The following is a 23,282-nucleotide window of genomic DNA, read 5'->3' as shown; positions in this document are numbered from 1 at the left end:
GCAAGGATACAGTCTTAATCAACAATGCCTTTGTAAAGGCATTGATTAATTTAACCAATACAGAAGCCAGTAAAATAGTATAATCTGTCAGGATTTTTTTCTGTTTAAATTTTCTGTCTGCTCCTAGGTCTGATGAGATAGTCACAGAAGCTGACTTGCAGCAGGTCACTGTGGAGCTGGAAGCGAAGTGCAGCATCGAGACTGAGATTACAGCTGAGGAGGAAGCAGCAGAAGAGGAGGAGGATAAAACGTTAGTGTGTGTTTACTGGGGATATCCCATTGTTATTAATTGTGTTATGTATAACAAAATTCACTTTAATTTCTAACCTCCAATATTACTTGAGTATTTTCCCATGGAATAGCTAATGTTGAACCACCTCCTAGTTCATTGACATCTTCATTAGCGAACCAGATAAACATCTTTTGAAAGTTAAATTAATGAATGTATTTGATTCGTACAGGGTTAGGAAGGAAATACAGATTTAAAAAAAAAATATGGACAGGAGCAAAGACTCAAGTTAGTCAAGAATGTTTGTTGAAAAAGAATCCTTTTTCTCAATATTGGTCAAAGCGAAAATAAGGCTGTCATTTACTTTTTCTGAATTCAGGTCAGGACAGTGCACCTGCTCCACCATGAAACAAGGAAATGCCTTCTAAAATGACAAAGGCAAGTGCCTTGACCCCCTCACATAAACACAAAACATTCAAGCACGCTCAGATCTTCAAATATCCAAAGGCTGAATTTCCTTTTATGTTTACACATTCTTGTGCTGGTTTTAGCTCAACTTTTTTTAACTTATGTGAACAGGAGATTGTTTGGAACAAAGCTATTTTAAGGCACCACAGTTCAAACTACATTACTGCGTTAAAATTGCTTTATTGACATTTCAATTTCCAGAAGATAAAGCTGCCTTTTAATGGCTTCCAAATGCAGGCACAAGGCATGTCTATTGGATAAATAATATCTTTTATAATGAAATGCAGGTTTTGTCCTCAGTACTGAACAGATCACAGCTGTTAACCTGTTATTCTAGACAGTATCATTGGGGTAAGATCTTGGCAGTACCCATCAAAACACTGCATCCCTCCCACCATCATGCCTACAATTCTGGTCATATTCTATACATGAGACATCTCTTGATTGGAATAGGTAGTTAGGGCTTCAGATGGTTAAAGTCTTGTTTTCTTTATTAGTTGATGGGATTTGGCACCACTGGCAAGACCAGCATTTGTTGCTCACCCATTGTGTTCTGTAGGGAATTCAAGGATTTTGACCCAGGAATGCTAAAGGAAAGTTGGTATAGTTCCAAGTCAGGAGTGTGACTTGGAGAGGAACTTGAAGGTGGTGGCCCCATGTACCTGCTGCTATTGTTCTTCAAGGCGGTAGATGCCGCAGATTTGGAATATGCTGTTGAAGAAGCCTTGGTGATTTTCTGCATTGCATCTTTTAGATGCTACACACTGTAGCCATGGTGTGCCGGTGGTGGAAGGAATGAATGTTTAAGATGGTGGAAGGGATAACACTCAAGGAGACTGCTTTGACCTGGATGGCATTGAGCTTCCTGAGTATTGTTGGAGCTGCATTCATCCAGGCAAGTGGGGAGTATTCCATCACACTCATGACTTCTGCTTTGTAGATGGCGAACAGGTTTTAGGAATCCAGAGTTGAGTTACTCACTGCAGAATATCCAGCCTCTGACTAGCTTTTGTAACCATGATATTTATATGGCCAGTTAAGTTTCTTGGCGATGGGGGGCCCCAGGATGTTGATGGTGGGGTTTCAATGATGGTAATGCGATTGAATGTCAAGGGAGGTGGTTAGATTCTCTTTTGTTGGAGACAGTCATTGCTTGGCACTTGTGTGCTGTGAGTGTTACCACATATCAGCCCAAACCTGGATTTTGTCCATGTTTTGTTGCATGAGGGCATGGACTGCTTTATTATCTGAGCAGTTGCAAATGGAACTGAATACTGCAATCATCAGTGAGCATCCCCAATTCTGGCCTTATAATGGAGGGAAGGTCATTGATAAAGAAACTGAAGATGGTAGGGGCTCAGATACTGTGCTGAGGAACTCCTGCAATGAATACAACCATACCCATCTTCCATAGTGCTAGTTGTGGCTCAAGCCTGAGGAGCTTTTTGCTGGCAGGGCATTCCTGGACAATTTTCCACTTTGTTGGGTAGATGCCTGTGTTATGGCTGTACCGGCGCAACTTGGCTAGAGGTGTGGCTAGTTCTGAAGCACAAGTGTTCAATACTATAAACAGGATGTTGTCAGGGTCCATAGCCTTTGCTGTATACAATGCCTTCAGCCATTTCTTGATATCATGTGGCGTGAATCAGCTTGGCTGAAGACTGACATCTGTGATGCCGGGGACCTTTGGAAGAGACGGCAATGAATCATCCACTTGGCACTTCTGACTAAAGGTGGGTGCAAATACCATTATTTTGCCTTCTGTTATGCTAGGCTTTACCATCATTGGTGATGGGGGTGCTCTTGAACCTCTTCCTCATCCTCTTAATTATTTCATTGTCCACCACCATTCACAACTTGACCTGACGGGACTACAGAACCTAGATCTAACCTTTTGGTTGTGGGATTACTTAGCTTTGTTTATTGCATGCTGTTTCTGCTGTTTGGCATGCATGTAGTCCTGTGTTATATTGGATAGAGTAGAGGATTGGTAAATGGACAGGAAGCAAAGAATGGGCATAAATGGGGCGTTTTCAAGTTGGCAGGCTGTGACTAAAGGAGTGCCGCAAGGATCAGTGCTGTGGCCTCAGCTTTTTACAATCTATATTACTTACCTGGATGAAGAGGCTGAGAGTAATGTGTCTAGGTTTGCTGATGATACAACGCTGGGTGGAAAGGTAAGCTGTGGAAAGGACAGAGAGGCTGCAAAGAGATATAGACAGGTTAACTGAGTTGTCAACAAGATGGCAGATGCAGTATAATGTAGGTAAGTGTGAAGTTATTCACTTTGGTCGTAAGAATAGAAGAGCAAAATAATGTGTGTAAGCGTTGATGTTCGGAGAGACTTGAGTGTGCTCGTACAAGAAATGTAGAAAGTAAGCGTGCAGGTACAGCAAGTAATTAGGAAGGCAAATGGCATGATGGCCTTTATTGCAAGGGGATTGGAGTACAGGAATAAAGAAGCCTTGCTACAATTGTACAGGGTTTTGATGAAACCACATCTGGAATACTATGTGCAATTTTGGTCTCCATATTTAAGGGAGGATTTACATGCTATGAAGGTGGTACAGTGAAGGTTCACTAAATTGATCCCTGGATGGAGTTGCCCAGTGATGAGAAGCTGAGTAAATTGGGCCTATATTCTCTGGCATTTTGAAGAATGAGAGGTGATCTCATTGAAACATACAAGATTCATACAATGAAACATACAAGAAGGGGCTTGATAAAGTAGAAGTTGAGAAATTTCCATTGGTCGGGGAATATAAAACATGGGGGCACAGTCTCAGACTAAGGGACAATCATTTAGGACTGAGACGGGGAGAAATTACTTCACTCAAAGGGTTGTGAATCTTTGGAATTCTCCACCCTAGATGGTTGTGGATGCTCCATCGTTGAATACATTTAAGGCTGGAATAGACAGACTTTTGGTGTCTTGGAATGAAGGGATATGGGGAGCAGGCAGGAAAAGTAAAGTTGAAACCCAGGATCAGCCATAATCGTATTGAATGGCGGAGCAGGCTCAACAGGCCATCTGGTCTACTCCTGCTCCTGTTTCTTGTGTTCTTGTGTTGTAACTTCAAGTTGGCACCTCTTCTTTTTTTCAAATTATACCTGGTGCTGCTCCTGGCATGCTTTCCAACACTCCTTATTGAATCAGAGCTGATCCCCTGGCTTAATGGTCACGGTGGAGCATAGGACGTGCTGGGCCATGAGGTTACAGATTGTGGTAGAACAGATTGTGATAGAATACAATTCCGCTGCTGCTAATGGCTCTGCACCTCATGGATGTCCAGTTCTGGGCTGTTAGATCTGTTCTGAATCTGTTCTATTTAACATGGTGTTAGTGTTACACAGTACTATAGACAGTCCTCAATGTGAGGACACTGTAGTATTGTGTGACACCAACAAAACTTCGTCTTCACAAGACCGTCTTCACAAGACCTGTGTGGTGGTCACTTGTACTAATACTATTATGAATCGATTGGTGAGGATAAGGTCAAATAGGTTTTTTGTCTAGTGTTGCTTGTTTAACCACTTGCTACAGGTCCATTTTGGCAGAAAAGACCTTATGGATGGCCAACATGGTCAATAATGAGGCTACTGAGCCACTCTTGACCCCGGACACGTGAGGGCCCCATCAGAGTACATTCTGTGCCCTGTTATCCTCAGTGTTTTCTTCCAAGTGATGTACAACATACTGGTTCCATCAGCTGAAGGGAGGACAGGTGGTAATCAGCAGGTGGTTTATTTGGCCATGTTTGAACTGATGCCATAAAACTTCATTGGATCTGAAGTTAATATTGCAGACTCCCAGGGACACCCCTTCCAGACTGTATACCACTCTGCTGCCATCTTTGTTGAGTCTATCCTGCCAGTGGGAAAGGGCATGCCCGGGGATGGTGACAGAGGTCCCTGGGACATTACTGAAAGATATGATCCTGTGAGTATGACTATGTCAGGCTGTTAGTTGACTAGTCTATGGACAGCTCTCCCAATTTTGGCACAAGTCCCCAGATGTTAGTGAGAAGAACTTTGCAGGGTTGACTGGGCTGAGTGTGCCCTTTTGTGTCAGAAGCATCAGATGATGCTGAGTAGCCCACCCAGTTTTGTTCGTAGATGTTTTTGTAGTGGTTTGATACAAGCGAGTGGCTTGCTAGTCCATTTCATAAGAGTTAACCACATTGCTGTGGGTCTGGAGTCACACACAGGTCAGACAGGTAAGGGTCGTAGATATCCTTTCCTAAAGATCGTTAAGGAACTAGATGGGTTTTTGTGACAATCTGTTAGTTTCAAAGCCACATGGTTCATATTAGCCTTTTACTTTAGATTTTTTAATTTAATTAATTGAATTTGAATTTAAATTTAAATTTCCCAGCTGGGATTTGAACTCGTGTCTCTGGATCATTAGTCCAAGTCAGCTTCACATGATCTGAGTACTGTGATGTACTACAAACATCTGAAAGTGATGGACAGGAAAAGGTCAACTGGTCCACCAATGCTGCCCCACAGTCATGATGCCTGGAGCAGCACACACCACATAAGCTAGCATTGAATTGCAAAGGCTCACTACTTTCTGGGGATGAGGGTTGGTGGGGGATGGGGGTGCGACTGTTGCATAGTTTAAATGCATGTTCCCTGGTCACCCACAATCTAAATGTAGTTATACAATGCAATCCTTTTGTTATTTTATGAACCTCTATCTGGTCACCCTTAAATATGTTACTATGAAGCAATTTGACCCAGCTCTTTAAGCATATCTGAGGTTGTTTCAATCATGAATCATTCTCATAGCTCCCCTCTGGCCGTTTGCCAGGCCAATATATTACCTACCATTTGAGGGTACCAAAACTGGGCCTAGTACTCCAGACACAGTTGTTAAGAAAACAAGACATTGTAATATTTTTCTTCTGTTAAGAACCCTGTCATATTTCTTATGTACTGGAAGACAGGCTGTTGGGGATATAAATACGGTAATTGGAATAAGAGCCAGTGACTGTCAGAGTCTAAAGCCAACAGTAAGAAGTGGCTAAGAACCAAGAGGAACCTCAATCAGTTTTACATAAACCAATAACAGGAGTAGTTTTGAATTGAGTTGTTTTAGTTCAAAGGGGGATATCTGCAGGTTGTAAAAAGGTGCAAGTAAATAAGGTAAAAATTGGATAAGTTTTTTTATTAAAAAACCCAAGAGCTAAAATAGAGTCTAATCAAGTCTGAGAAGAAAGCATTTCTAAAGAGACTAGTTGAAACAATAGATCAAAGGGAAGCAATGGTTTTAGGGAAATACTGAAGCTTATGTAAGAGGGTAGCTGTTTAGTTCTCCCAGGAGACAGCAGGATAGCTGGTCAGAACTCCCAGAAGACAGCGTGAACAGGCAGACTGGGAGAACCAGTTGTTGTCAGCCTCAGAGGGTACCCCAAGGAAAAAAGGCATTTGTGGTAAAAATTTCTAGAATTCTATAGATTTTAAAATCTATAAGGATAGCTGCTGAACAGTAAAGAGGAAGGTTAACTCTGAGGGTAGTTAAGTTAAGACCTTGTGGGACTGTTTTAAAATACTGTTTACTGTGTGAAGCCATTCTTGTGTTTAAGTGTAATTGTGTTTTTTTCCCCCTTATTCTTTTAATAAACAGTTAGTCCACTATAAAATCATCACATGTAGTCCGGGACATGATTTCCTGATTTCGGAACCTCTCCTCATACTGTACAAATTGCAAAAACCGTTTTGGCAGCTGTTTCAAGTTTCCCTTTGGGATTTGGGAAGCTTGGCATTTACCATTAGTCGTGCCATAACGCTGTCTAATCAACAACCTGTATAATGATATAATTTGTCCTTTGATTTGTATTGATTGGTTCCATTAATACAGCCCTGTTTGCTTTGGCTGTGGCTTTTCTGCATTGGTTGTTCAGTAATCTGTGCACAATAACATCTAGATCTTTTTCTCTCAACTGCCTTCAAATCATTCTCTGTAGATGATGGGTGTATTCAATGTTGGCCCTATTTAGATGTATTACACAACTTTTATCTAGATTAAAAGCCATTTGCGATTACTTGGCCCATTCCTGTAGTGTCACTAAATCTTTTTGCAGAGGATCATAGTCCTCTACTATCTTAACACGTGCATAAATGTTATCATCTGCAAACCTACTGGCCAGTGTAAGGCCCACAGCTCACTGTCCACTAATATAAATCCCCGAGGAATGCCACGAGTTATTTAAGTAACCTTGAAGAATCTGCTTGGATATCCATTATATATATTTTTATGCTGATAATTGCCAAGACAATAGTTATAGGAAATAGGTTATAGAGCTTTATATGTTACTGTTGCAGAAAGAGGAAAATCTTGATTTTTGTGTAATCCTGTTTGCTTTCTGATGGGTCTGATTTAAGCATGTGCTATAATGTGCCACATACTTTGGGCCAAATGAGATCCCAGAATCATAAAGTGCAATGAAGGTCTGCCCAGACTCGGAACCATAGAAGGATTACAACCCAGAAGAACGCCAGTTCCCTGGAAGAACTTAGTCCCACTGTCCCCTCTTTTGCCTCATAGCCCTGCAAAATGAAAGCTATTTCCCTTTTTGGCACATAGAATTTTTTCTTTTTACTCAAAATCTTCTCCCCATTGGGGAATTGAACCCCCAGTATCTTGCATGACAATCAGGGATTAAAAAACCCACTATACTCAGGAATAAGTCAATTTATGCGCTCCACTCTCATTTTGTTGCTGCTCAGTTTACACACTATCCAATTAAAAGCTCCTCCACCTGACCAAACTTGACTCTTCAACTTCCTTTTCTGAACTAACTTTTCAGCCTCCTTGCTAGCTGCCAACTCTGCATTCTTGCCATGTTCACACCAACCCAACTCTAAGTCTGCTTCTCTCATCATCAGTGAGCAACACCATGGGAAAGATGATACTGTGTTTATAATTTGTTCAAAATAACAAAAAGCAAGACTTCACTAAACAGAGCAGGGCTGTAAAGAGCGAGGCTTCAGTGGGCAGAGCTTAAATTTAAGGAAGTAGTCTTTTAGTTAAAAACAAACAAAAAGCATGGCAAGGGAGCTCAGTCCTGTGTGTTATACGGCCTGCAACATGTGGGAATTCTCAGACTCTCCTTGCAGTCTGAATGGCCACATGTGCAGGAAGTGCTACCGGCTTGACCAGCTGGAGCAACGGGTTTCAGAGCTTTAGCGTCAGCTGGAGACACAGCGGTGCATCTGTGAGGCTGAGGATGATGTGGATAGCACGTTTATAGATGTGGTCACTCCACAGTTTAAGGAAGAGCAGTCAGAGAGGAAATGGGTGACCATCAATCAGAACAAGGGAGGCAGGCAGGTAGTCAGGAAAGCCCCAGAGTGCATCTCACTCAAGAACCGTTTTTGTGTGCTGGAAACCGGTGAGGGTTCAGGTTCCTCTGGAGTGTGTAGCCAGAGCCAAGCTCATGGCACTGTGGTTGGCTCAGCTGCACAAGGGGGGAGGAGTAAGAGTGCAAGAGCAATAGTAGTAGGAGATTCAATAATGAAGGATGCAGACAGGCGCTTCTGTGGTTATAGATGTGACTCTAGAATTGTGTGTTGCCTGCCTGGTGCCAGGGTCAAGGATGTAACAGAATGGTGGCAGGGCATTCTGAAGGGGGAGGGAAAACAGTCAGAGGCAGTGATTCACATTGATACCAATGACATAGGTAGGAAGAAGGATGAGGTCCTGCAACAAGAATTTAGGCAGCTAGGTAGCAGATTAAAAAGCAGGACCTCAAAAGTTGTAATCTCTGGATTACTCCCTGTCCCATATGCTAGTGAGTATAGGAATAGGAGGATAGAGAGGATGAATGCATGGCTGAAGAGATGGTGCAGGAGGGAGGGCTTTATTTTCCTGGATCACTAGGTCTGTTTCTGGCGAAAGTGGGGCCTGTACAAGTCGGACGGGTTGCACCTGAACCGGAACAGGACCAACATCCTTGCAGGGAGGGTTGTTAGTGCTGTTGGAGATGTATAAACTAATTTGGCAGGGAGATGGGATACAGGGTGGAGGTACAATAGGGGGTGATGCACAGCTAAATATAGAAGAGAAACTAAATCAGTCTGGAAGACACAGCAAATATAGATGTGTTAAGGCACAAGGGAATAATGCAAAGTTGAATTGCATCTACTTTAATGCAAGGAGTCTTACAAGTTAGACAAATGAATTGAGGGCGTTGATTAACACATGGGAATATGATATTGTTGCTATTACAGAGACATGGTTGAGGGAAGGGCAGGACTGGCAGCTCAATATTCCACGGTATAGAATCTTCAGGTGTGACAGGGAGAATGTAAAAGAGAAGGTGGGATTGCACTATTGATCAAGGAGTCAATTACTGCAGTAAGGAGGGATGGAGGGAAGGTTCCTCAAATGAGGCCATATAGGTAGAACATAAAAACAAAAAGGGGGCAATCACTTTGCTGGGAGTGTACTATAGGCCTCCAAACAGTCAGGGGGAGATAGAGGAGCAGATATGTAGGCAAATCTCAGAGAAGTGTAAAAATAATAGGATAATAGTAGTAGGGGATTTCAACTTCCCTAATATTAACTGGGATAGTCTTAGTGTGAAAGACTTAGAGGGGGAGGAATTCTTAAAGTGCATCCAGGAGAGCTTTTTGAGCCAGCATGTAGAAAGTCCTCCAAGAGAAGGGGTGGTACTGGACCTAATCTTAGGGAATGAAACCAGGAAAGTAGTAGAAGTGTCAGTGGAGGACCATTTCAGGGACAGTGACCATAACTCTGTAAGATTTAAGGTAGTTATGGAAAAGGACAAGGATGGACCGGAAAAAAAGGTCCTGAATCGGGAGGCCGATTTCAAGATGATAAGACAGGATCTGGCCAAAGTGGATTGGGAGCAGCTACTTGTAGGAAAGTGTACAACAGACTAGTGGGAGTCATTCAAAAAGGAAATAGAGAGTGTTCAGGGCCAACATGTTCCTGTAAAGGTGAAGGGTAGGACCAACAAGTCCAGGGAACCCTGGATGTCAAGGGATATAGGGGACTGGATAAGGGAAGAAAAGGAGGCTTATGGCAGATAGAGGGCTGAAAACAGCTGAAGCCCTAGAGGAGTATAAAAAGTGTAGGGGGGGGTACTTAAAAAAAAAAATTAATTAGGAGAGCGAAAAGGGGGCATGTTAAAACACTGGCGGACAAGATAAAGGAAAATCCCAAGGTGTTATATAAATATGTTAAGGGAACGAGAATAACCAACAAAAGAATAAGGCCCATTAAGGACCAAAGTAGCAATCTGTGCATCGAGCCAGAGGACATAGGTGAGGTTTTGAATGATTACTTTTCATCGATGTTCACTATGGAGAAGGGCGATGTAGGTGTAGAAATCAGGGAAGGGGACTGTGATATACTTGAACAAATTAACATTGAAAGGGAGGGAGTTTTAGCGGGCTTAAAAGTGGATAAATCCCTAGACCCAGATGAGATGTATCCCATGCTCCTGTGTAAGGCAAGGGAGGAGATTGTAGGGGCTCTGATACTAATTTTCAAATCCTCTCTGGCCATGGGAGAAGTGCCAGAGGACTGGAGGACAGCAAATGTGGTACCATTATTCAAGAAGGGTAGTAGGGATAAACCAGGCAATTACAGGCCAGTGAGTCTAACATCAGTGATAGGGAAACTATTGGAAAAAACCCTGAGGGACAGGATTAATCTCCACTTGGAGAGGCAGGGATAATCAGCATGGTTTTGTCAGGGGGAGATCATGTCTAACAAATTTGATTTAATTTTTCGAGGAGGTGACTAGCTGTGTAGATGAGGTTAGTGCAGTTGACGTAGTCTACATGGACTTCAGTAAGGCTTTTGATAAGGTCCTGCATGGGACAATGGTCAAGATAGTAAGAGCCCATGGGATCCAGGGCAATTAGGCAAATTGGATCCAAAATTGGCTTAGTGGCAGGAGGCAGAGGGTGATGGTCGAAGGTTGTTTTTGCGATTGGAAGCCTGTGACAAGTGGGTGTGCCACAGGGATCGGTGCTGGGACCCTTGCTGTTTGTAGTGTACATTACTGATTTAGACGTGAATGTAGGAGGTATGATCAGTAAGTTGGCAGATGACATGAAAATTGGTGGTGTCGTAAACAGGGAGGAGGGAAAGCCTTAGATTACAGGATGATATAGTTGGGCTGGTAAGATGGGCAGAGCAGTGGCGTTTGGAATTTAATCCTGAGAAGTGTGAGGTGATGCATTTTGGGACGACTAACACAACAAGGGAATACACTATGAATGGTAGGACCCTAGGAAGTGCAGAGGATCAGAGGGACCTTGATGTACATGCCCATAGATCCCTGAAGGCAGCAGCACAGGTAGATAAGGTGGTTAAGAAGGCATATGGGATACTTTCCTTTATTAGGCGAGGCATAGAATATAAGAGCAGGAAGGTTATGTTGGAATATAATATAATGGAATATAATGTATAAAATGCTAGTTAGGCCACAGCTGGAGTACTGTGTGCACTTCTGGTCGCCACACTATAGGGAGGATGTGATTGCACTGGAGAGGGTGCAGAGAAGATTCACCAGGATGTTGCCCGGGCTGGAGCGTTTCAGCTATGAAGAGAGACTGGATAGGCTATGGTTGTTTTCCTTAGAACAGAGAAGGCTGAGGGGGGACCTGATAGAGGTATGCAGAATTATGAGGGGCATAGATAAGGTGGATAGGAAGAAAATTTTTCCCTTAACGGAAGTGTCAATAACCAAGGGGCATAGATTGACGGTAAGGGGCAGAAGGTTTCGAGGGGATTTGAGGAAAAATTTTTTCACCCAGAGGGTTGTTGGAATCTGGAACACGCTGCCTAAGTGGATGGTAGATGCAGGAACCCTCACAACATTTAAGAAATATTTAGATGAGCACTTGAAACACCATAGCATACAGGGCTACAAGCCAAGTACTGGAAAATGGGATTAGAATAGATGGGTGCCTGATGGTTGGCACGGACAAGATGGGCCAAAGGGCCTGTTTGTGTGCTGTATAACTCCATGACTCTATAATATTAACTCAAATTTTGTGATATGAGAGGGCCTGAAGTCCTTTTTCCCTGTTCTATCCATTTGAAAGACTCAAAAATCTGATCCAATTAGAATTTTCCAGCACGCTAGTAAACTTTACATCTGCAGGACAAACTATAATGCAAACTGTCGATGAGCCATTGGGCACGTTTAAAGCATTGGAACTAATTGCACTCATATCAATAAATATGCATACAAGGATTAGCATTTGAGATTTGTGGTTCATTCCACCATCTGTCAGCTTACTCATTTACACGCCTCTTTATGATGAACCTAACGTTAAATTGTTGGATTGAAAAAAATTTATTTTAAAGGGTAGACCATGAGACCTTTTCTTATCTGGTTCAGTATTCAAACTTGGTGTGTTTGTGAAATACAAAGTTTAACTGTGAGCACAAATGCAACCATGACCAGTATTTAAGAACAGTGTAGTTGTGCATCTTTTAGAAATAAGCAGAATATGGAAACTTCTCTAAAGTTGACTGAAATTTTCTGAGTGTGATAGTGTTTCAGAAATTTAAACAAGCTAATTTGGCCACAAAGCTAAATTTTGGAAATTCAATTTTCCTGCTTGTGTAGTTTCTTGGTTACACTATAATGTAACTGTGTGTTTGCTAGTATGCTGTCTTTATGTTATACCTGTACGTGCGGTAAGCATGCTGTACCAGTACTATAGTTGAATGAGTTTTAGCATACTGACCCTAGTACTATATCCAGGTATGTATCCATTGTCTGTCCGCGATACTGTCCCCAGTATGTTCCAGTGCATATTGGCACTTTGTCCGCAGCATTATAACTGTGTATGTATGTTTCTCTATTAGCACATTATGCGTGTGTACAAACAGAATACGTATCCAAACTGTTGCTTCAAGGTCACTTACATTACTAGTAATGTTATCCAGGGATTGATGTTAGTTCCAATACTGTTCACTATTTTTGTAGGTCAGTAGGTTTGCTGATGATCAAATTTTAAGTGTGTAATTGCATGCATGCATGTGTGTCCACAGTGGGTCTCTTCTGAACCTTAAATAAGAATTTATTTTTTTTAGGGAAGTCCCTTCAGCATCTGCACGTACAAGTTCCACTGTAACATTAGAAGCAGACACTGTGAGCCAGATCTCTGAGGCAGCTAGCCATGCCTCTGAGGAGGCAGAAGAAGATGAGGAGGAGGAGGTTCCAGTAACAGACATATATTTTGTGAGTATAACAACCCTTCAGCTTGCTGAAACGAACACTTTTGACTGATTTCATATGTAGGCGAAACATCTTCAGTCAATAAGATGGTGTACAAAGGAATTTGAACATATTGAGCAGTCCTCTACCAGAGGAAATTAACATTTTTGATTTAAAAAAATGTTTTAAGAATGAAGTGCCCAATGTTGTATGTGTTTTTAAAGGGTTCAATTATATTTCTACCTACATGAAGTATTTTTGCATATATTAATGCAAAAATAGAAGTATAACTCAGGAAACAACCAAAGCCAGCAATGCCCTGATGTGAGAGACACCTCCAGGGAGACGTGGCACTTAGATTTATGCCAGGTACATAACTCCAGCCTAAGAGCTGGTTTTCCCTAGCTTCTCCTTCTAATTATGATGATATCAGCTGTATTTGAATCAGTGAATCACTTTCCTTAAGCTACATCATGCATGAGAGTTTTGTCAAGTCTATCTCAATCCGTCTCCTTCAGTAGTGGGATATTTTAGAATCATTTGGATTTGGGTGGGCTATACAAAATTAAAACTTATTTGAAAGATTCTAAATGTTTTAAACTTGGCAAAACTGCACACCTTTGAATATCTGCTGTTATGGAGTATGAGGTTCTACCCTGTGAAATTACATTAATTTTTATTTAGGGTCTTCATCTTTCACATTCTTTATTCATATCACAGTTGCTAATCTAGCAGCAATCTAGGTGCCCAGATAGGCTGACATTTGACGATATTTATGGTATCTGTTGTCCCCCAAGTGAAGGCTCAAACCTGTGCATGTCTGTTGTTTGATGACCAACTTCTGACTGTCATTACATTAGTAATCTAATGTCTGAGCTAGGCAGCTGTGTGCTAGGCACAAAGGCACTTATGATTGACTGGCCAGTTTAGCTTGTTAATGAGACCTTGTCACTCAGTACGAGGATTTTTCTCACTAATATCTTCACAATAACACTTTTCTACATCCTAGGCCACCCACTTGAGAGATTAATTGTTTGTGCAAAACCATTGATTACCATGGATTACATTTTTCTACATCAAAAAAGCCAATTGTTCCGTGTGTGAATGCTGTATTGTGACTCTTCTTTGCAGTGGTCATAGTTGAAGATATATTAATTCCTTCCATCTTTTGCCTTCACCCTTTACCATTTGTCAACTGGCTTGATCCAATTTCTGCACTACCCTTAACCTTCTGTAGGCCTCAATTCCTCCTAGAATCTTGTTTCTGTCCATCTTTAAGTGTTAAGTAAGCTTGCTGGACAATTGGGAGAGACTGGCAATCACATTTTTGAAGGAGCATAGCAAGGAGTGCCACTCGAATGAGGCGCACACTTCTTTCCCAGAGTGCCATAGTTCGTGGACCCCAGGACTGCAAATAGTTTAAAAATTAAGAGTTTTGTGAAGGTTAATGTTATAACTAGGTATCTAGGACATTTTTGTATTCTCGCTTTACTTTATGTTGACATTATCACTTTACATTTTCTTTCTTTTCTTTGTTTTCCTCATTTACATTGTTTTAATTCTTTCTTTCTACCATTGCTTTCTCCTTTCCTGTTTGTGCATCCTGTTTTTCCTCACACCATCCAGTTTACGGATGGAAAGTACTGGATTTACTCTCCACAACGCAGTTGTTCCCGAGCCACTTCAATTTCTGATGAGAGTGTAAGTTAGTTCTTTTTAATTTAAAAATCCTCCTGAGTGTTGCCGAATTGATCTACCAGCACCTCTGTTTTATGCTCAGCATTTATGTGTTCCTAATTTTAGTTTTAACACTCTTTACCATATCATCTTTATAAAAGCTTGAAACTTGTTTTCAGACCATAATGGTTGGTAGTGGAAACCTAGAACAGTGCTAAATCAGTGTCGAAACTTGGGTTGCATTTCCATTGCAGAAAATCAGTTTCTGCTTCACCACACTAAAGTTGGTGTGTCGGTGGAGTTAGATTAGCAAAATTCTGCCGGTGATATCTAGAGGTGAAAAGAGAGATTTTCCCAAAAGTTCATATTTGTACAATACCATGTAGGGTTTTTCCACACAGCTAGATTTTGTCAGGACAATAGCGGACCCAAAAGCTAGGGGCAACCGCCACTTCAGCTGTTTCAGGGAGCCCTGATTGGATTTTGTAGCAATTAGGCAACTAATGAGCTGTCATTAGGGCTCCTGTCCCTTTAAGAAATGAGATCCCTCCTCCAAAAGTTGCCAGCCGTCAGAGGGCTGACAGCTTTTGGGGCCCGGCAATGATATTGGGAGTGGAGGTCACTCTGCACCCACCCTAGATAGGCAGCATCCATCAGGATCACCAGGCAGGTCCTGGCAAAGGGAAGGAAAGGGGGTGTGGTTGATGAGGGAAGATGGTCCTGTGGGGGGGCATTCATTGTCTCCCTTTCATTGCCCCCTCCCCTGGACCTGCAGGAGGGCTGCCAGTGTTTAACAGTCACCCTCTCCTTATGGCGGAGAGCCACCCACCACTGATAAAATACCAGTGGCGGTGGGAAAAGGCCCTTGAGTGGCCTCTTTTTGCCCATTTTGAGGGCCTCAATTAGCTGCTGGGCGGGAAAGCCATCCTTCACCGTCCCAGAGTTCCATGGCGTCAGGAAGGCGTGGGGCTCAACCCCCACCTTCTTTCATCATTTTAGCCTACCTCCCCCATCCCAAAGTCTAAGGGTGACATTAAATTTTAACCTTAATTCTTTGTTTTTCTGCATTTATTTGAATTATTATATAAATATTGCAGACAAATAGAGTTTTGTGATATAAAAGCAAACATTGTTGGATTGGACTTGAATTCAATCCTTAGCCAGTTTGAAACATGTAATTGGAGTTCTCAATCCAGTGTTTCAGCTAGAAGCATTATTTCTGGTAAGATACATGGGCTCATAGTTTTCATTACTTATTACATTGTCCTCTTTAGCAATTCATAACTGGTTCAGGGAATAGAAATTAGGGGCTAGCAAAGTGACAACCTTTCTGAAAAGGGTTAACATTCAGAGTTTTCTTCAAATGGAAGTCCTTAGTATAGGGGCTAATTAGTTATGTTATTAACAGACTTTATTAGTGGTGGACAAAATATCCTATATATTGATAAAAAGGTTAATTAGCTATTTCCTTAAAAAGACATTACAAATGAAGAGCAGTATCTCTGAAGTTATTTTTTCCCCCCACTGTGTTTGTGCATGTTATTATTAATCAGAGAGCAGAAATTGAACAGTTTTGGAATAAATGCTGGAATAGTCTCGTTTCTCTTTCTTTCCTCTAGTATGTGGTGCCTTTATCATCCATTTAAAACATCAATGTAAAGTAATAATTGGTGATGCACTCAGTTGGTAAAGTGTCTTTTCAATGCTTAGGTTTGGTTTGAAACTTGATAACGTTTGATGGAATTAAAATTTCCCCATCTCCTGTCCACAAGCATCCTCTATGAGATGAGTTTGTCCAGTCTCAACTTAGTTGCTAATTGAGCCAATTGTGCAAGAATCTATTCTGACACTTAATTGGTTATCTCTTAGGATGCTGTTATCAGAAAAAGGAATTTTTTTAAAATTCATTCATGGGATGTAGGCATCGCTGGCTGGGCCAACATTTATTGCCCATCCCTAGTTGCCCTTGAGAAGATGGTGGTGAGCTGCCTTCTTGAACCGCTGCAATCCATGTGGTGTAGGTACACCCATGGTGCTGTTAGGAAAGGAGCTCCAGGATTTTGACCCAGTGACAGTAAAGGAGCGGTGATATATTTCCAAGTCAGCATGGTGAGTGACTTGGAGGAGAACTTCCTGTTGGTGGCATTCCCATCTATCTGCTGCCCTTGCCCTTCTAGATGGCAGTGGTCGTGGGTTTGGAAAGTGCTGTCTAAGGAGCCTTGGTGAATTCCTGCAGTGCAACTTGTAGATGGTACACATTGCTGCTACTGTGCGTCGGTGGTTGAGGGAGTGAATGTTTGTGGACGTGGTGCTAATCAAGCGGGCTGCTTTGTCCTGGATGGTGCCAAGCTTCTTGAGTGTTATGGGAGCTGCACTCATCCAGGCAAATGGGGAATATTCCATTACTCTTGATTTGCGCCTTGTAGATGGACAGGCTTTGGGGAGTCAGGAGGTGAGTTACTCGTCGCAGGATTCCTCGCCTCTGGCCTGCCCTTGTTGCCACAGTATTTATATGACTAGTCCAGTTCAGTTTCTGATCAATGGTAACCCCCAGGATGTTGATGCTGCATTTGGACATGAACTGCTTCAGTATCTGAGGCATCACGAATGGTGCTGAACATTGTGCAATCATCAGCGAACATCCCCAATTCTGACCTTATGATGGAAGGAAAGTCATTGATGAACTAACTGAGGATGGTTGGGCCGAGGACACTACCCTGAGGAACTCCTGCAGTGATGCCCTGGAGCTGAGATGACTGACCTCCAACAATCACAACCATCTTCCTTTGTGCTAGGTATGACTCCAACCAGCGGAGAGTTTTCCCCCTGGTTTCCATTGACTCCAATTTTGCTGGGGCCACTTGATGCCACACTCTGTCAAATGCAGCCATGGTGTCGAGGGCAGTCACTCTCACCTCACCTCTGGAGTTCAGCTGTTTTGTCCATGTTTTTACCAAGGTCATACTTGCAGCGGAGAGTGGTTTGAGTGAGATTGGGATTGGGGCATGTTGCTGGGACAGTGTAGAGGAAGCTTTATTTTGTACCTAACCTGAGCTGTACCTGACTTTGGAGCACTGGATTGGACAGTATTGTAGAAGCTTTACGCTATCTCACCCATGTTCTACTGGCCTTAACACTTGGTGCTAACACTGTGTTTCCTAAATTTACTAAAATAAAATACAAGTTCTGTGGTTACATCTCAGTTGAGTTTAAGTTGATTGTGATTAAAGCCTGGTCAATGCTCATTCATTTATATTCATGAAGGGACTGTTACACGCACAACTTTGACTTGATGAGGATTTCTGTTTCATTTGAATTTCTTCAAATATTTCATATACAATAATGAGTGAATTCTATCAAAATGTGAAGTACAATATCTGAGAAAAGTCTTGTTGCCAAACAGTTGCACAGTTTCTCTTCTAAATATCATTAATAATTGCTCTACTTAATAAAGGGGTGCTCCTTCCCAGACAGCTGCGTTAACAAAATACCATGAAAGACATGCAAGCACAAAGCAAAATGTACAGCCAGTTATTTTTTAAAAATTCTCGCCTATTTTCATTCCTTCATCCCTGAAGATATTGATAGCCCCTTTCTGAGCTATCATGCCATTGGAGAAATCCTCCAAGTACGTGAATGTTGATGCTACGTATCAGCAGCCTATTTGATCACAGTGGTTCACCAGGCTTTTAGACCACACTGTCCAATTCTATTCTTGCATGGGGTTTGCATGCTCACTGGACATGTGTGCTTACGCACACACTTTCCACTCCTGACTTAAGTACTCGGTCACCTCACTCGCTTCATCCCTCCCATCAGAAGTCACAAGTTAGTGATGAGAATCAGATTTATTCTAATCCCCATCTATCCCAAGTCTAAGCACACCTGGACCAGTGTAGTTCCCTTAGCAGCTTGGCTGAGATCAACTAACAGAACACAGCCTATAGATTGAGTCTGTTTGCTAACAAGAAACTAAATGAATTTATTGATCCTTTCTAAGCAAGTATAGATATAATAGTGATGTATCCTGTTATATGAGAAAGAGGTACCATATTGCAAAACATTTAGCAGCCTGCAGTGAGTTGCAATGATATCTGCTCACAATTCCTGTGTGCAATAATTTACTTTTGAAGGAATATTTCCTAGGAAGTACTGTTGATTTCCATTGAAGCAACATTAGTAGGCTAGAGTGGAAGGAGTGGTAACTATTAAGTCTCTTGATTGGGAAAGATAGAATATTAGTAGCAACTTGAACATAAACTGGACTTAGTGTTAATGGTTTTGTACCATTTTACTTAAATATCGAAATAAGACTGAATATACAATTTTTTTCTTAAGGTAAATCTACACTTGCTAGGATTCAACATTTTGTGGGGATAATGATGCATGCAAGCCACTGCACCACAAAACAGTTTCATTGCTATTAGTGCTGCTGACATGTTCTTTTTAGCCTTCCTGTATTCATACTCTAGATATACATGTAACATATGACCGTTTTTTCACCTGTTACTGCCTTTCTTCTTTCTCCTTTTTGTTGCTTTCCATTATTTCTGTTCTTCTTGTGTCTTCTTGATTCCGGCTATTCAGTGTGCAGAAGAGAGGGTCTGGATTTACTCTCCTCTTCACTATGGCTCTCACGTACGTTCAGTTTCAGATGGAGAAAGTGAAACTGTAAGTGTAATGTCCCATATCCTTCAAAAACTTGTGTTAAGAGTAGGTTCCTAAGCAGGTGTGGTGATATGTAGGATTAGTACTGAGTCGAATATAAACTGCAAATGGTATTCAATTTATTCCTTTTTTCCTCCCTTTGCCTTTGTCTATGTATAAGCTAATATTTATTGAGTGAACAACACTTGGTGTGATATATGCTTAACTTTGAAATAACCCTTGTACCCTTGGTCAGTGTTTGTCAAATGTCTTTTTCCAAAGAGAGAAAATATATAAATGTTACATTTGGTTCACAATGAACATTCAACTCAGCACTAACGCAGGGTGCATGACTTTAGGTATGGTGACATTAAAAGGTATTTTAATAATGGTATTTTACTATGCCATTATTATTGTATAGTAAGATATTCAAAGGCTTCATGATCTCAATTTTTATCATTTTTAAATCAACAGGGCTTCCTACTTAAGTAATCTTCTGAAACTTATTGTAGATTCAGAATTTCCCTATCAGAAAGATGCAGTCCACCATGTTATTTTCTGTTGCAAGGTCAAACCAGTGGTTGCTGTATTTTTAAACTGGTACGTTAGTTACTGTAGTCGTTGACCAGTTTTATTGCAAAATAAAATCTGTTGTCCGATGAAGCTTCCATATCCATAGTACTTGTGTTGTCCCCACCTGTGCACACTTGCAGTGTCCCCTAGAAAATGGATTGGGCAGGATTAATCAGCAACAAAATGAATAGAACATTGCAGATAAACTGCAAAATAATAACTTAAGAATTTTTAAGAAGTGTAAGGTCATTAAACCCCAAAATTCCCATTTCATAAATTAATCTCTATAGTCTTTCTTACCATGCACCTCAATCTCTTGTTTCCTCTCCATAAATGCACCTAATTGACTTCCCAATCCATTTATACCAGGGGTGTCCAACCTTTTTGCGTTCAGGGCCACGTTTCAAATTTTTTCTCACTCTCAGATTTTGGAAAGATAAGGCATTGGAAATTTATCTTACTCTTATCAAAACAACAAGAAATGTGCATTTTAATGTACAAACTTCAAATGAGAAAAAAGCAAAATACTGCGGATGCTGGAAATCTGAAACAAAATCAGAAAATGCTGGATAAACTCAGCAGGCCTAGCAACATCTGTGGAGAGAGAAACAGAGTTAACGTTTTGAGTCCGTATGACTGCTCTGAAGAAGGGTCATACGGACTTGAAATGTTAACTTTGTTTCTCTCTCCACAGATGCTGCTAGACCTTCAAATGAGAAAACTAATGTTTAGCTTACTTTCTCATCGCAATGTCGAAAACTGATTTAGTGAGATATCGGGCATTGTAGTCAAGACACCAAGGGGGTAGGTGATTCCTAAATAACCTGACACTTCTAAAACAATTGACCATCATGCTTTTGATCACCTATACAGAAAATCATAGAGGGCACTATCAACTTCCTGACTGTTCCCATCCCCCCAACAGACAGCCTCTCCCTTGAAACCTCTCTCCTTGCCCCCCACCCCATTCCTTGGCAGGCAGCCTCTCCCTTGCAATCTCTCTTCCACCTTTTCCACCTCCAACAAGCAGCCTCTCCTTGCAACCTCTTTCCCCCCCCCACCCCCAATGCTGCCCCACCTTCCCTCAGCAACCTCTCCCTCGCAACCTCTCCTTCCACCCCCCACCACCACACCCAGCAGGTAGCCTCTCTTCCCCCACCTGCAGACTTGCTGCCAGTCCAGTGATCCGGCCTCAGGCTGAAAAAATGGAGCTCTGATTCAAAAAGCAGACTTCTTTTTGGCTAGTTTCGATCTCTGGGTACACTGTTCAAAAACTAGCATATTTAACCCAGAACTGGATAGGGTCTAAGTGTATGACCTACCTGAGGGAGGGTCTGTTTCTGAGATGTGGCTTCGGGATATGGCTGAGCTGAATGTTGCTATTTTTGGCTGCAAAGCTTTTAGTTCTGAAATGCAACTCTAATGAGTAAGAAATTGTGGATAAGCTCAGGCCTTACGCTGAGCACCATCACTTGCCTTCCCACTGCTAGTTGCTCCTCCAATCACAGACTGTTTCTCTCCCACATTTTCTGTTGATAGGGTAATTGGTGAGCTTGTCAGCAGCAAATGCTGGAGAGAAACTGCCTGTGCTTGGAGGAGCAGCCCCTTGTAAAATATGTCATTACCACTCACCTGTATTTTGAACACTGGTCCGCGTGCTGTATGTTGGACAACCCTGATTTATACCATCGACAGCAATTCGATTACCATAGTGAAAATTTTATTTTTTATTCCTAACTTCCTTCCATCTTGAACTGATATTTAAACTCTTCACAATAGTGAACAATTTTCCTAGGTCAGTTCTGCCATAATTTTGAAAGTTCTAGAGTAGATAAGGGGAAACTGTTCCCACTCATGAAAGGATTGAGTACGAGGGGGCACAGATTTAAAATTATTTGCAAAAGAAGCAAATTATTTGTGAAGGCTAATTGGGGCATTGTGGTAATGTCATTGAACTACTAATCCAGAGTCCCTAGCTAATAATCTGGGGACATGGGTTCATATATCACCATGGCAGCTGGTGGAATTTGAATTCAATTAAGAAAATCTGGAATATAAAGCTAGCCTCAGTAATAGTGACCATGATACTATCATTGATTGCCATAAAAGCCCATTTGGTTCACTACTGTCCTTTAGAGAAGGAATTCTGCCACCCTTAGCTGGTCTAGCCTACATGTAACTCCAGATCCACAGCAATGTGGTTGACTTTTAACTGCCCCCTGAAATGGCCTAGCAAGCCACCCAGTTCAAGGGCAATTAGAAATGGGTAACAAATGATGGCCTTGCTGACACCCACAACCCCTGAAAGAATACATTTTAAAAAAGCAAAAGTGATATGAGAAAAAACTTTTTTGTGCAGCGAGTAGCTAAGGTCTGGAATGTACTGCCTGAGAGGCAGGTTCGATTGAAGCATTTGAAATAGAATTAGACTGTTATCTGAAAAGGAATAATGTGCAGGGTCATGGGGAGATAGTGGGAGAATGGGACTAAGTGAATTGCTCATTTGAGGAGTTGGTGCGGACACAATGGGCCAAATGGCCTCCATCTGCGCACTTCAACAATTCTGTGATTCTGTGATCTAATTAGGACACCTTGAAGCCATCTCTTTTCCCAGAAAGCAAACTCAACATTCTTAACCTAATACAACTGTGTTCCAGGCTCTTAAATGGTCATTTTCTCCCAATCTTGGAATTTAAAGCACTATTTTGCAGCCAGAGTATACAGATGGTCTCACTCTCAGTGCTAATCCAATTCCGATTGGTGGTAGCTACATGTGCTGTGCATTCATGATTGGACGTTTTCCCTATGTTATGACCACTTGAACGTTTGTGTTAGAAAATTTGAGATCATGCAGCTTTGAATTGCCTAGTGCATGCATTGTAATAATGAGTAAAGCAAGTGGTTGGTAGCCTGATCTGAAACATTGGATGTAGTTTAAAGCTTTAGTAACAAACTTATTTTTAATACTCTCTAAAACAATATTGTCACAAGTTCCCAGGTTTCACTGAAACCCTTAATCTCATTGGGCCAAATGGGGTCATAGAGTTAACGGAAATCTATAAAAAATGACTAGCAGTATTTACACAATTGTCCTTCTTTACAAATTCAAACAAACTTGTGTGTTCAACCAATGCATTGGTATTCAGCCAAATATGCAAACACATATTCTGGCAATTTGAGTTATTTTAGGGTTGGTTGCTTGTGAAATTCTATTGTTTTGTAATTCGCTATGTGCATGGCTGTGAGTTTTCTACCAATATATTAATTTTTCCTCCCTATGGTGACTAATTTTTGTCTATTGCCTTTGTAGAGCATGAAAAATATGACGCAAACCAAATTTGAGTTGGCCTATAGTTAGACATATTGATATCTACATGTTTGCAGAGAAATTGACATTGGTGATACCATACTCCTGCCAGCTGTTTTTGAAGCATTTACCTCTTAAATATGGCGGTGTTATTACCATACTCTGTTGG

General features: G+C 41.5%; 1 protein-coding gene across 1 annotated transcript in view; it reads left to right on the top strand.

Moving 5' to 3' along the window:
• Window positions 1-23,282, top strand: part of pip5k1ca (phosphatidylinositol-4-phosphate 5-kinase, type I, gamma a) — a 109,691-nt gene that overhangs the window by 71,399 nt on the left and 15,010 nt on the right. Inside the window, exons 15-18 of the mRNA XM_078555744.1 lie at window positions 128-250; window positions 12,786-12,933; window positions 14,536-14,610; window positions 19,174-19,257. Of these exons, the coding sequence (XP_078411870.1) occupies window positions 128-250; window positions 12,786-12,933; window positions 14,536-14,610; window positions 19,174-19,257 (430 nt within the window). The remainder of the gene's footprint in view (window positions 1-127; window positions 251-12,785; window positions 12,934-14,535; window positions 14,611-19,173; window positions 19,258-23,282) is intronic.

This window comes from Cetorhinus maximus, chromosome 13 (assembly GCF_964194155.1).
Source record: "Cetorhinus maximus chromosome 13, sCetMax3.hap1.1, whole genome shotgun sequence".
NCBI classification, from domain to species: Eukaryota; Metazoa; Chordata; class Chondrichthyes; order Lamniformes; family Cetorhinidae; genus Cetorhinus; species Cetorhinus maximus.
This window is presented reverse-complemented; position numbering and strand designations above follow the sequence as displayed.